The sequence below is a fragment of the Talpa europaea genome (genome assembly GCF_964194135.1).
Source record: "Talpa europaea genome assembly, chromosome: 13".
In the NCBI taxonomy this organism is placed as follows: domain Eukaryota; kingdom Metazoa; phylum Chordata; class Mammalia; order Eulipotyphla; family Talpidae; genus Talpa; species Talpa europaea.
In genome coordinates this window covers 63,486,659-63,501,466 of record NC_140080.1, presented here as the reverse complement: position 1 = coordinate 63,501,466, position 14,808 = coordinate 63,486,659, and the positions used below count along the sequence as shown (strand labels likewise).

Here is a 14,808-nt window from a genome sequence, read left to right as displayed (position 1 = left end):
CCAGCTGGTTTGACAACTCATTTGCTGTGTGGTTTTGTTGTTGTTGTTGTTGTTGTAAAGTTTATTTTACTGTATATTCTTGTGTGTCATATGTATTCTACCTTTTCTGGAAAAAATGTGTAGATAAATACTATATAGAAGAGAATGAGAAAAGCATACTTTTAGGATGTTCATATCCTGTATCTGTTTTGTTTTTTAAAAAATTGCTAGAATGCTCGTCCAGTGAATTTTCAAACCACCACAGCTCTGTTGTTTTCCTTTGTTTGTAGGTTATTTAGACTTACAACCTTTAACTCAGAGATTTTTTTTATTTGAAGTTAGTTTTTATTACCATACATTATGTATTTTGAGGATTCTATAATAAAAGATCTTTTTATTTCTCTCAAAGATTTTAAAAATATTTTGTCCATAATATTTTGCTGCTTTTCAGGTCCAATGATGCATCAGCAGCCTCCTTCTCAACAGTACAATATGCCACAAGGAGGTGGGCAGCATTACCAAGGCCAGCAGCCACCAATGGGAATGATGGGTCAAGTTAACCAAGGCAATCATATGATGGGTCAGAGACAGATTCCTCCCTATAGACCACCTCAACAGGGTAAGATTCAATTTGGAAAATTTCCTGCTTGTGTAAATAACAATAGTTGAAAGACTTTAAACTTTAATGGACTTCTAATTTAGGCAAAGTAAGACTTTTAAATTTTATATATTTATATCTTTTTGTATACACACACATTCATACATATATATACACACAGACACACACACATAAACACACACACTCACACACATACCCTTCCCCACAGTAAAAAGGTAGTGGATATAGTAGATACAAAAGGGTTATGAAGTAGATAGGAACTTTCTGGTTTTCACCTTTTATCTTTTTTGGGGACAGGTTACATCATAAAATTTGTATCAAATGCTCACTAATTTACAGCCGAAAATTATGCTTTATTTTTTGATAAGTTAGTATGAGGTCAGAAACCCAGTTTTATTTCAAACTGCTCTAATATCCAAAAAAAAAAAAAAAGGGAGATTAATTTCTTTACCATTTTGCACCTCTTTTTTAGAAGTCTGTTTTATTTTCTTTAGTTGGTGTTGTTTGATATTGCCTGTATGGTCTTAAGATTATTTTTTGTGAAATGTGTGTATGATGTTGCTGTGTGTTTATGTATGTATGTGTATAAGAATAGTTAAAAGGATCTGAAGTGCCAAAACATGGGAGGGGAATCTGCAGTTGAGAAATAATCTCTCAGCATCAGATTCAAAAGAAAGCCTTTTGATGACATACAGAATGAATTGTTTACATCTTGACTGGTTGTGGTTTTTCAGGCCCACCACAGCAGTACTCAGGCCAGGAAGACTATTATGGGGACCAATACAGTCATGGTGGACAAGGTCCTCCTGAAGGCATGAACCAGCAATATTACCCTGATGGTAATCTCTCCTAATGCTAACTTTCCCATTTTCTATCCCTGCCCAATATTAATGTAGATGGCTATTCAGAACATTTGAATGAGGTTGAAGAAACTATCCGTTTCTTCTAATTTAGAAACATCTCAATCTAAAGCTAATAATAGCTATTAGTTTACATTCTATTTCAAAGTACATTTTGTTTAGCTGTTCCCTGTTTGGTACCATCAGGAATCACATTGTGTCACTGGAATCCTTTTTCTGTATAGAAGGATTCTTTTATATCGGGAATTGTTAATTTGAACCAAAGTAAATTGAGATTGAAATCATTTACATGCTAAAGTTCACCCATTGATTTGCTGCTGTGCATTAAATAAATACAGAGAATATAGTTCTTGTAAGTTCCATCATTTTAATGTTGCATACTTCTCAAAGAAGTAATGTTTATATACATTAGCATTTGCATTTGAGAAAACTTTGGAAGCTAAATTATATTCACAATATAGCTGTTTACAGTTAGTAAATTTGGAAAGGCATTTGGAAATCAGGTTTTAATTTTAGTTGTTTAGTTTAATAGTAATTGTATTTTTAAGTAAGAAAGGTGTTGTGAAAAAGTGATTAAAGATATATTCTATTAAATAATAAACCGAGCATACACATAAGCTTATATTGCTACACATCTTTCACTTTTTCTGTTCTGTTAAAAATATTATGTATGATACAGTGTTGAAGAAACAATCGAAACATATAAAACTGATAAATTGGAGTTGTTCACTTACATTACCAGATGATTAGTCTTGTTATGAAAGGATTTTCCAAAATATTTCTATATATAGTAAACTCTCTTGTGTTTAAGATATACTACGTAACAGAAAAATTTGGGGAATCAAAGAACTTAAAGCTAAAGGGACTATTCGCTAGAAGCTAATGTTAACTATCTAGAAGAAATATTTTGGTATATTTGAGAATTCTTTTTGCCCACTTTTTTTTGTTATTGTATAAAGCATAGAAAGAGGTCCATATAAGGACACTGGTTTTCACTGCAGAGACTCTGACTATACAGACAAAGCAAACATTCAACCTGTAGAATTTTGTATAAAATAAATGTTTACAAATGATAGTGATTATATGTATAGATATATCTGGTTAAAAAATTTTTTTTAATAGATTTTCTTGCCTTGAATTATTTAAAATGGTTTTTTTTTTAAATTTTCCATTCACATTGTATTACCTTTTTTTAGTGAAAAACTTTAGTAAGCTTTATAGACATGGATAACCTAAGAGCTGGATCTGTTACTAAATTTATGCACTAGACAGTGTTGAAAATAAGTGATTGTTTAATTTTTCAAATGCATTTTAAGTAACTGAGTTGAATTTGACCCTAATTATAAATTGGTCTTAAGTATTTTCTGAATGTGAAATTTGTTTTGTTGTAAATATGACTTTACTGTTCAAAACACGTTAGTTTGTAAATATAATAACTTTAAGGTTACTTTAAATCTTATAATATGAGGGGATTTTAGAATTTAAATGGTGTCATTTTTGCATAGATGTTTATTAATTGTCTGATGTTTACAAAGTGTTGCTTCCATGTATAATGACAGTTAATTTTTTTAAACAGCATTAGATATTTTCTCATTATATTCAGATATTTATGTGAATAAATATGTAGATTAGGAGTTGGCAAACATTTTTTGTAAAGTGCCAAAGAGTAAATATTTTAGTCTTTGTGGGCTATGTGGTCTTGGTCTCATCTATTGAACTCTTTTCACAGCATGAAAACAACTATAGAAACTATGAATGGGCATGACTCTTCCAATAAAACTTTATTTATGAAAACAAACCACTGGTTTGTTTAGAAGCAGGCCACAGTTTGCCAGCCCTTAATGTAGATATTTATCTCAGGTTGTTTGAAATGTTAAAATGCTAAAGCACTGATGATAACATTTATTCATAACTGTATTCCTCCTTCCTTGGACATTCTTCTAAAATTTAGTGCAGAATTTAGCTAACTAAATGATTATTCCCTGCATTTTTTATGTGCAACTTAGTTAAAAAGACTGATTTGCATTAAAGTCTGGTCACTTTGCAGATGAAATTTACCATGCTTTGAAACTAAAGTTGTACTCTAGAACTTAAACGCAGTATTAATTTTATGGAGGTGCATTTCTTTATACTTTAGAAATATTTTTGTAGACTTCTAGAATGGCAGTATTAAGCTGTATATTTTTGCATCTGAAAATATTTCAAGAAACATATACTTTATGCAAGTAAATAGAATATAAAATTTGTTTCAGTTTCTTTCAGGGGAAAAAAAAACTTATGGAACTCTTTTATATTTTGCATTGTTTTAGCATATGCTGTGGAATTGGCGACCAGCAGAACAGGTGTTTGACAAAATATGATAATTGCTTCCTTTGTTCATTGTAATTTAATTCAAGTTATTTACATGTGAAAGGCCTAAATGCTTTCGTTCTCTCTCTTTTTTTTTTTTAATGTAAGATAAAGTTTCCCCTCCTTCCCCATGAGGATTATCAGAGTTAAGACTAAGAAGTGTAATGTTTCTAAAATTACTGTTTTGTGCTTTTAAAAAAAACTGCACGTTACCTTAATATGAAAACAGTCCTATTGGTAAATATTTGGCTAATGCAATTGAAATTATTTTTTATGTATTTCCATTTATTTTCTTTCTTTTTTTTTTTTTCAGTTTTATCTGAAAGTTGAAATATATTTAGGGTTTTCACTCAGTGGCCATTAACGTTTCTTCCTGTCTCTTGTCGAATTGATGTAGGTCATAATGATTACGGTTATCAGCAACCGTCGTATCCTGAACAAGGCTACGATAGGCCTTATGAGGATTCCTCACAACATTACTACGAAGGAGGTATCTATATACCTTCACACACATACACGTATATATCCCCTTCTACAGGAATGAAAATTCTTGCATAAGATAACTTCTACCCATGCAAAGCTCTTGTAGAATACTAGTTGCTGGCTGTCTTGAAAGTTATAGGGAGTCCAGATAAATCAAAATAATTTCCTTACAAATATTTAAAATGTATAACCATGACTTGCCATTTCTAACAACAATAAAAAGACTAAACATTTAAAAATGATTTTTTTCCTCAGTGGAAAATTTCTATTTGAATATAAATCCATCACTCCAATTTCTTTTCTTGTTCTTGTTTACATATGTATAATTTTACATACAAGTATAGTGCCTTTAGGAAACAGCTTGCTGATCTTGTGTAGCTAGTATGTGCTCTTGTAGCTGTCTTTAATTTTGTCTTTTTTATTTTATTTAGCATAGTCATGATCTTATGACTGTGATGTTCCAGTAAATGTAATGCTCGTATGGCAGAGACGCTGAAAATGCTGCAGTTCAACCTTGCAAAATTGGCTTTAACTGCAGTTTGTTTGGCCGAAATCCTTCTGTTTGGTTTGAGTTTTTTTCTTTGTTTTGTTAACTTAAAAATCAATATGGCATTTTATTTTGTTCTTGTGTTGTTGGCTATGCATCTTAGAGGAAAAAAGTTAATTAAGCAAACTTCTCAGGCTTTTTCCTCTTTTCCACTTACCCCGTAGGAAATTCACAGTATGGCCAGCAGCAAGATGCTTATCAAGGACCACCTCCCCAGCAGGGATATCCCCCACAGCAGCAGCAGTACCCTGGGCAGCAGGGCTATCCAGGACAGCAGCAGGGCTATGGTAATAACTCCATACAGTTTATTTTTGTCTCCCAAAAAGGTGATGATTAATATTTTGAAATATGGAAGTGGGTTTTATCATTTTTTTTAATAGAGGCACGTTTTATTTATTTGTTTATTTGTTAGTTTGTTTATACATGCACTGGGTATAGTCAGAAGCGCGGGAGGGTGAGAGAATTCACTGGAGTCAGAGCTGGGAGCAGAGCAGGCAGAAGGACCGAAGTACACTGCTGAGGGGAGCAGCGGGCGGCAGGAAAGGTCTGCGAGCCATGTGGGACCCTCCTCTGGTGGCTGGGGAGCAGCCGGGGATTGAACTGGCGCCGCAGAGGCCGCGGGCAGCCTCGCAACCCAGCGCTCAACCGATGCGCCACCGTGGAGGCCCGTTTTATCATTTTTGAAAGTATAATTTGAGCTTATTTTTATTAGAATGTTGTTAAACTAGTAATCCATTTAAAAAGAAAGATAAACTAGAGGTGGTTCTTTGACTAAAGGTAAGGTGACATATAGTCACTTAAAATACAAGAAAAATTAATTCTTAAAACCTAGTTGGCATTTAAGACAAGCCAGGTAACTTTGTGTGCTTGGAAAGCTATTGAAATGGGTTATGATTAAGGATATCTACATAATCTGCATTTCTAAAACGAATGACTATTAAAAATAACATTGGTTTTTAGAGTAAAAAGATGTATTTGTAATACATAGTAAAGTTTTTGTCATTCTCTGGTTATAAAGTAGTATACGCATCCGTGGAGGTGTATTTTTTTATTTTAATTTATTTATTTATGCAAGAACTGGGGTACAGGCCAGAGGCGTGGGAGGGTGAGAGAATTCACCAGAGACAGAGTGGGAAACAGAACAGGCAGAACGACCGAAAACGGGACATACCTCCTGTCCCGCCGTTTGGGTTTCTCCCTGGCTGGCTGGGAATCGAAGCCATGCTGCAGAGGCTGCGGACAGCTTCACAGCTCTGTTCTCAACCCACTGCGCTACCCGGGAGACCCCGTAGAAGTGTATTTATTGCAGTTATATATCTTACAGTTCGGTGGGAGTATAATCATATTTCATTATTATATATATTTACTCACTTTAATATCTATTAGTTGGGTGTCTGCCATTGATAGGGCTGTTCTCTATGTATGATAGCAAATCTGAGATCCAAGATCAGCATGAAATTCTCCTGCACCATCAACTATCCATTGAAATTCAGTCAGGTATTGGGCGTGAGGTATTTTCTCAAAAATGATAAATTCTGGTTCCCTATTACAGATGTCACTTTGGAAAAATTCCATGATTTTATATTTTCAACAAAGGCACCTTCTTTCTCTTCTTAAATGGCCTTTTCATTTCATGACTACTATATATTTGTACTTTAAATAATTTTTCTAATTTTATTGCAATCGTATAAAAACAAATATGTTACAAAATTAGTGATTTAAGAGAAATATTTTTGGTTGAAAGAGAAAGTAAAAGAAACTCAATATTTGTTTAAAGTAGTTAAATAATATTTTATTAGACATCAGAAATCTTAAAGAAGTTCCCATTTTGCTTACCCACAGGTTTCAGGCTGTCAAACTTTCTTTAATAATAGATTAAGAGTTTTAATAATAATTTGGAGTTTTAATAAATTTAATAAAATTTAGACTATAAGGAAGCAAAACACTGATAACATTTATTTAAGCTTGAAAGTGTATTTTTTTGACGCTTTCTAGGGCAACTATTGTTGCATTGCAATCACTGTTTTTTTATGGCAACTTTTGAATGACTGACAGAGAACATTTAAGTGTGAAACTGAAAAGTTTATGCTTTATAAAACATTGTTTGCAATAGATAGCAGAATTTATAAAATAGACATTATTCCTTTGTTATCGTTAGGATTTGAAATCATTCATTTTTTATGGGTTAAGTATTAAAGGTGATTGGCACCCAGAGTATAATTTTTTAATCAAGTTTTTTCACTTGCAACCCATGACTTTTCAAGACTTTTGTTTCTTTATGAAAATATTGTGATAATATGTTTGTCTGCAGAACTTTTGGTGATTGCAAATATAAATCTAGAATTTATATCTAGAACTTATATATAGAATCATTATATATAGAATCATTCTTTGTGGTTATTTGATCAATATAAGGGTAGATCTAGAGTCATACCTTTATCGCTGATTCTGAACTTGATTTAGAAATTATTTGAGTATTTTTATTTGAATTCGTTTCTTGCTTTTTCTTCTTTCTCTTTTATACTGGATAATTTTCTAAAATGGGTAGATTAGTTTTTTTAATATCCTAGAGTTGACCTGCTTTACAACTCTCGAGTCTCTTTTACCCTTTTTGACATAAAAGTTTTCAGTGGCTATCTTGTGGCATAGTAGTTAATCTGAACCAAAGTATTTGGTACTTGGTGGTATTCTTTTAATATTTTGATTTTTTATTGAAATCATTAGAATTTATTTCTAAAGGCATTCAAAAAAATCAATATATCAGACTTTTTTTTTAGTTTATAAATTAATATATAATGACATCAAGTTTTAAATCCCTCCTAGAATTCTAGGGACTTGATTTATTTTTATCTGGACTTTTGTTTGTGTTCATTATTTTGTAGGTCCTTCACAGGGTGGTCCAGGTCCTCAATATCCTAACTACCCGCAGGGACAAGGTCAGCAGTATGGGGGTTATAGGCCAACGCAACCTGGACCACCACAGCCACCGCAGCAGAGGCCTTATGGATATGACCAGGTAATTTGCTGGTTAACTGTTTGATTGTCCCAGTGTTGGTTAAATAGTTTTCACTTGAAGGTTCATTTTCTCCTTTTCCTGTTCATGTTACTTGAGGTAACAAAAAAAGTATTTATTTTTAAGTCTTTTTCATACCATGTTAGTATAGTCAGTTATAATTCCTTAAACATATAAAACATGACTTAGCTCTAGACACCAATACTTAGTCATAGTCATTTATTCATATTTTTACTCTTTTTCCCTGGTTCTTACCCCCACCATATTTCCCTTAGCTATTCTAAATATCTCTACCTATTCTGTAGCTCTTAATTTCTCTGATCCCCTTCATGTTAAGATGTGGAATCCATCTGTATCAGTGCTTTTATAAATGCTCACCTTTACTTTAGCATATCTCTCTCTTTATCTGTCTTTCTATGTATCTTTCCATCTATCTACTTTTTTTTTAAAAAAAAGATTTATTTATTTATGTATACAAGAACTGGGGTACAAGCCAGAGGTGTGGGGGATGAGAAGATCTACCAGAAACAGAGTGGGGAACAGAGCAGGCAGACTAACTGAAACAAACTGCTGAGGGGAGCAGCGGGTGAGGCAGGAGAGGTCTGCCACGCTGCATGGGCAGCTCCCTGGCTGGGGATGGAACTCTTGCTGCACTGGCTGCGGACAGCCTCATGGGTCGTGTCCTACTCTCTTGCGCCACCAGAGAGGCCCTATCTATCTGTCTTAATTCACTCATTTGTTGTTGGGACTCTGGTTGTTTCCATAACTTGGCTATTGTAAATAGTGCTGCAATGAATAGGGCATGCAGGTATCCCTTTGAACTAGTGTTTTCACATTCTTTGGATAGATACCTAGAAGTGGGATTGCTAGTTCATATGATAGGTCCATTTTTAATGTTTTGAAGACCCTCTTACTGTTTCTGATGGGAGTTAAATTTTTCTCCATACTCTCACCAACACCTGTTGTTTCTGGTCTTTTTCATATGAACCATTCTCTTGATTGTGAGGTGGTATCACACTGTGGTTTTAATTTGTATTTCCATGATAAGAGATGATGAGCAATTTTTCATGTACTTGATAAGCCACTTTATGTCTTGTTTGGAGAAGTCTCATTTTAATTCTTATGCCCATTTTTTGATGATTGGGGTTTTTGTTTTTTTCTCTTTTTATTTTTTCTTTATAGATCTTGGATACTAGCCTGTTGTGAGATATATATGTACGATGCATACATATTTTCACATTTCTCCATTTGATAGGATGGCTTTTCATTTTAATAATATATTCTTTCACTGTGCTGAAGCTTTTTAGTTTGATGTCATCCCATTTATTTATTTTTTGCTTTTGTTTCTTTTGTCGTTGAAGTTGAGTGCCTAAAGACATTCTTGAAGCCAATATTGTAAAGTATTTTGCCTCTGCTTTCTTTTATGTATTTTATGGTTTCACGTTTTATAACCAAGTTTTTAATGCATTTTGAATTAGCTTCTGTGTATGGTGTGAGATAATGATCTACTTTTATTGTTTGCATGTGGCTATTTAGTTTTCACATAGCATTTGTTTGTTCAAGAGACTTTCCTTACTCAGTTGTATTCTTTGTTGAAAATGAAATGTTCGTATAAATTTGGGTTTATTATATTCAATTGTTTTTTTTTTTTTTTATAGAGGCATGTTTTATTTATTTGTTTGTTTGTTTTGTTTATACAAGCACTGGGTACAGTCAGAAGCGCGGGAGGGTGAGAGAATTCACCAGAGCCAGAGCGGGGAGCAGAGCAGGCAGAAGGACCGAAGTACACTGCTGAGGGGAGCAGCGGGCGGCAGGAGAGGTCTGCGCGCCAGGTGGGACCCTCCTTCGGTGGCCGGGGAGCAGCTGGGGATCGAACCGGCACCACAGAGGCTGCGGGCAGCTTCGCAACCCAGCGCTCAACCGCTGCGCCACCGGGGAGGCCCTATTCAATTGTTTTTGTGTCTTTTTATTCTAATACCACACTATTTTGATTAGTAAACTTGTACAGTTTGAAATCTGAGAGTGTGATACCTCTATTCCTTTTTTGACAGGAATGTTTTGGCTCCTTGTGGTCTTTTGTGATTCTATATAATTTTAGGAATATATGCTCTGTTTCTTTGAAGAATGCCAGTGAAACTTTGATAGGGGTTGCATTGAATTTATATATTGCCTTGGGTAAGATGGATATTTTAACATTAATTTTTCCAACCCACGAGGAGGAATATTTTTCTCTGTGTCATTTCCTTTTTCTTTCAATAACGTCTCATAGTTTTCAACATACAAGTTTTCTGCCTCCTTTGTTAAGTTCATTGTTAGGTATTTAATTCTTTTTGATTCATTGATAAATGGGATTGTTTTCTTGATTTATTTCTATTCTGATTTGTTTGCATATAGGAATGGAACTGATGTTTATATTGGTTTCGTAGCTAACCACTTTACTAATTTATTATTTCTAATAGTTCTTACTATAGTCATTCTTTTGTCAGAATCTCAGAATTTGTTTTTGTTTTGTTTGTTCATTTGCTATTTCTTTCTCACATAATTATAACCATTGAGTACTTGTCTTTTTCCTTCTGGCTTATTAGCATAAGCCCCTCAACCTTCATTCATGTTGTTGCAAATGGAAAAATTCCATCTTTTTTATAGCAGAGTTGTAGTCCAGTGTGTGTGTGTGTGTGTGTGTGTGTGTGTGTGTGTGTGTGTAGTCGTAGTGATTGATGACATTTTGGTTATTGACAGACCACACATACAAAGGTGGTCCTGATAGGCCATACCATATAGCTTAAGTATGTATTGGACTATACCACCTAGCTTTGTGCAGTTACATTCTATGATAATTGCACAACAACAAAGTTACCTAACTTCACCTTTCTTATAATATATCCATATCATTAAGCAATTCATGACTATTTACTGCATGTTTTAATCCATTCATCTGTTAACAGGCATTTAAGTTGTTTCCATATCTTATTTATTGTGAGTAGTGAGGAAAACATTTTTTAAAGCATTGAATAATATTTCATGGCTGGTGTACCACAGTTTATCCATTCATCTACTAGAAGATCTTGGTTGCTTTCAAGTTCTGGCAATTATAAATAAAATTGCTTTAAACTTCTATGTGGAGGTTTAAATTTTACTCATTTATCGATAGAGAAATACCAAGGAGTACATTTGCTAAATTATGATAAAAGCTGCTCATGAGTGATGGCATTGTCCTTCCAGTAAGAGCCTTGAGTTGGTGACACACTGATAAGTGGTGGTCCAGACCCCAACTCATGGTAGCAACTGGAGGTAATCAGCAGCAGTCCAGAGGAAGACTGGACAATAGCAACAGGAGACAGCTCTTGAGGTGGTATGGCCACAGGCCAGCAGCACCAGTGAGCAAGTAATGTTGAGCATCAGACAGCAGTGAACAGCTCTTGGAGTCACTGGGCCTAGGGCAGTGGTGCCAAGCAAGGATCAGGCAGTGGTGGAGAGCTTTTAGAGGTGACAGGTACAGGCCAGTGGCACTGGATGACACAGTATCAGGCCACAGACCAGCAACAAACATCTCTTTAAGTTGATGGGCACAGGCCAATGGTGCTAGTCAGGAGGCAGTACCCTTTGTGCCAGAATCAGGAGTGGCAGTCGGGTGGCAGTGCCAGAGGATCAGAAGCAAAAGTATGCGCAGGTGAGAGTCTCTGACAAGGGTGTCTGAATCATCTGTTGCCCTGGCTTTTTATGACTTATAAGGTTCACAGATTTGAAACTTGATTGGTGTGTTTTCAGAATTGGTGCTGTTTTCAAAACCCAAGCCCCATTGGTACATGAAACCTGATCTGTGCTGAGGTTGACCATCTTGTCCAATGGAGCCAGGCATCCTCAGCTGCTCTACCAAACCAGGAGCTGTGAAACTTCTTTTGCAGAGTTAATAGTAATTGCTGTCTAGCTCCCAAACCCAAACTTTTAACCCTGAAATTTGCTAACATTTGCAAATATACCTTATACTTTTTAGGAGCTTACTTGTGATTTGATTTGGTCCTAGCAGTATGATCAAGTGTGCAGTTATTTAAATTCTCAATGGTCTCAGTGCCTCAATATCTTCATCTATGAAAGGGAGAATAATATTAACTATATAGAATATAGATGGACACAAAATCCTTGTTAAAGTGTCTGACATGGTACGTGGTAAGGTCTTAGTTATTGAGATATATTAAGAGTTACTGATAATATTCTCTAGACTTCTTTCTATTACTTCAGGCTGTGTTGGTAAATAATTATTAGCTTCTAATCTTAATTATTGTATTTTTTTATTTTTCACTTCCCTAAGATTTCTTCTACTTTTTCTCCATGCTTTCATTTTAGCTAGTCCTTTTATTTGAATGCCCCCTTTTCTTCAGTATTCAAATCTTACCTTTTTTTAAGGCACACGTATTCTTTTAATTTCTGAACTCATAAAACTTACATACTTGGATTTTTTTTCCTATTTTTCAAATTATGGTAATGAGCATATATTTGCTTAATAAATAGTATAATTGTTAGCATATGTTTGTCATGTATTATTTGTAGACGTCTTATATGTCAGACACTCTTTAATACTTGGAACATAAAAATGGATAAAACCTTGTCCCTATTCTCAAGTCATTTATAATATAATAGATAAATTATAGCAGTGCTTAACTTCTATTGTGTTTTCACATCATTCACTATATGTGCAATATATTTCATCGTTAGTATCTTATTACACACATTCACTGGGGGACCATTTCCTTTCAGCATTAAGACTTGCTTATTTACAATTATTTATAATTTTTAAAACTTTTCTCATGTCCTCTCTTAAGTGTCCTAAGAAGCGTATGTGTTAGGAATTAATGCAGCTGTGAATGGGAAGAAAGTTGAGATTTAGAGATGAAAGTGTTGCTATCCCAAAGGTAAAGAACATGATTGTCAGAGGGCTTTTCCAGATATAAATAGAAAGTTACTAGAGTTGGGACTTAAATTCAGTTTTATATTACTTAAGTAGTCTAATAGTAAGTTTCTGTGAGGTAAGCATTGACTTTTATTTCTTATTTTTACCTTTGTAGTTATAGAAATCTTTACACAAATACAAAAAAAATTATCATAATGAATCCCTGTGTACCCACCAACCAACTTTAACAATGATCAATATTTTAAAGCCAATGCTGTATATATATGTTTGTCTGTGCGCGCGCGCGCGTGTGTGTGTATATATATATATATGTATATATACACATATTCCTCTCTTTTTTTCCAGAGTATTTTAAAATGAATCGTAGATTGATACTCTCCCCCTAAATGTTTCAAGATGAGCATAACTTTAAATAAAGCATAACTTTAAATTTAAAGCAAAACTTTGAACAGTTCTTCAAAGATTTTCAGGTGTTTGTTTCTATGGAAATGGTAAATTATATTGTACTAGTAATGATACAGAAGTACTTCAACTCTAGAATATTTTCTTTTTTTTTTTTTTAAGATTTATTTATGCATACAAGAGCTGGGGTACAGGCCAGAGGTGTTGGGGTGAGAGGATTCACCAGAGACAGAGTAGGGAACAGAACAGGCAGATCAACTGAAATACACTGCTGAGGGGAGCAGCAGGCAAGTCAGGAGAGGTCTGCTGCGCCATGTGAGTTGTTCCCTGGCCAGCCGGGGATCTAACTCTTGCTTCAGTGGCTGCAGGTAGTTTCAGAGGTTACATTCTAACCCCTTGTGCCACCAGGGAGGCCCTAGAATATTTCCTGATACAAAGTAATTAATAGAATTGGAGAGAGATTTAGTCAAGGAAACAATTAACTGATTTTGTGTTTCCAGTGAGTCCTATTTTTGGAAAATAGGTGTTTTTATGAATGTCTATTTTAAACATTTAAATTTTTTGTATGTCTTTCTCCTACCTTTTTCCTCTAATTTTTAGAGGATAAGGTGATCCTTCTGCTCTTCAAAAGCTAACTTTAACACTTGAATACTAGATATTATTATTTATAGAATTTTACTACTTTATTTACCACCCCTTTTTATCTATACTTTCTGTCTTCCTGACCTGTCAGACTATAGGTCTTTGAGTCTACCTTATTAAAAATACAAAACCAAAACAAACTTCCCCTGATTTTATCTATCAGCTGTCTGTCTGAATACTTCCGGTGATAATTTGTTGCCTTCCAGGAAAAACCCACATACTTTATAGTATGGATAGAAGTTTCTTTTTCAAAACCTTATTTTCCAGTTACCTTTTCTTCCTCACTTGCCACTTATCCCAAATACTCTCTTGATGTTCATTCATAACAATAATTGTAAACTGAACAGTCACACAGTTGTCACACTAGCATATAATTTATATACTAACATATATCAAAGCAGAATTTAGAATGAGAACTCTTCACTCATTCTTGCTCAATTCAGTCACCAAACTCTTAAATTCTCACTATGTGACAGATACTATTCTAGGTTGAAAATGTAATAATCCCTTGCATATTTTGGTCTCCAAAGTCATTTGCTATTGAATAAAGTGTCAGAAAAAATAACAGATGCTATATACCTAAGTATGAAAAAAAAAAATTGTTGCAGATGATGTGCTTTTGTATTATAAGATTTATTTTTATTTTAATTGTGGTCATGCTATGGTCAAATGATTATCTAATTTTGTGTTGTTCTTTTATCTTTTAGGGACAATATGGAAATTACCAGCAGTGAAAAAATACTTACATTCCAATAGCCAGTATCTATTAGCAGCCATATTGTCACCTCAGCACTGTGGACACATCCTTGTATAGAGATCCTTTCATTCCATCTTGTTTTTGGAAAAATCTTGTGGCTAAACGGCTGTTTCATCAGTGAGCAGCCTTTGTGGCTTAGTTGTAAAAGGCTTCGGTAGCTCAAAAATACTCTTGATTTCACATTTCTACTCTAGATGGCAACATTGGACAGAAAATACAATGACATATAACCAATTTGCAATGATTTC

The 14,808-nt window shown here is 34.2% G+C and overlaps 1 protein-coding gene across 4 annotated transcripts in view; it reads left to right on the top strand.

Moving 5' to 3' along the window:
- The window catches only part of SS18 (SS18 subunit of BAF chromatin remodeling complex), a gene marked incomplete at both ends in the record, with an annotated part of 62,877 nt that extends 48,340 nt beyond the window's left edge, over positions 1 to 14,537 (top strand). For 2 of the 4 annotated variants that reach the window (XM_084252307.1, XM_084252305.1), the window contains 6 exons: positions 431 to 598; positions 1,333 to 1,437; positions 4,205 to 4,297; positions 5,002 to 5,124; positions 7,720 to 7,853; positions 14,511 to 14,537. In XM_084252307.1, coding sequence (XP_084108433.1) covers positions 431 to 598; positions 1,333 to 1,437; positions 4,205 to 4,297; positions 5,002 to 5,124; positions 7,720 to 7,853; positions 14,511 to 14,537 — 650 coding nt within the window. The remainder of the gene's footprint in view (positions 1 to 430; positions 599 to 1,332; positions 1,438 to 4,204; positions 4,298 to 5,001; positions 5,125 to 7,719; positions 7,854 to 14,510) is intronic. The other 2 variants (XM_084252308.1, XM_084252306.1) reach the window with 1 other exon arrangement.
- Between the last annotated feature and the right edge of the window lie 271 nt (positions 14,538 to 14,808).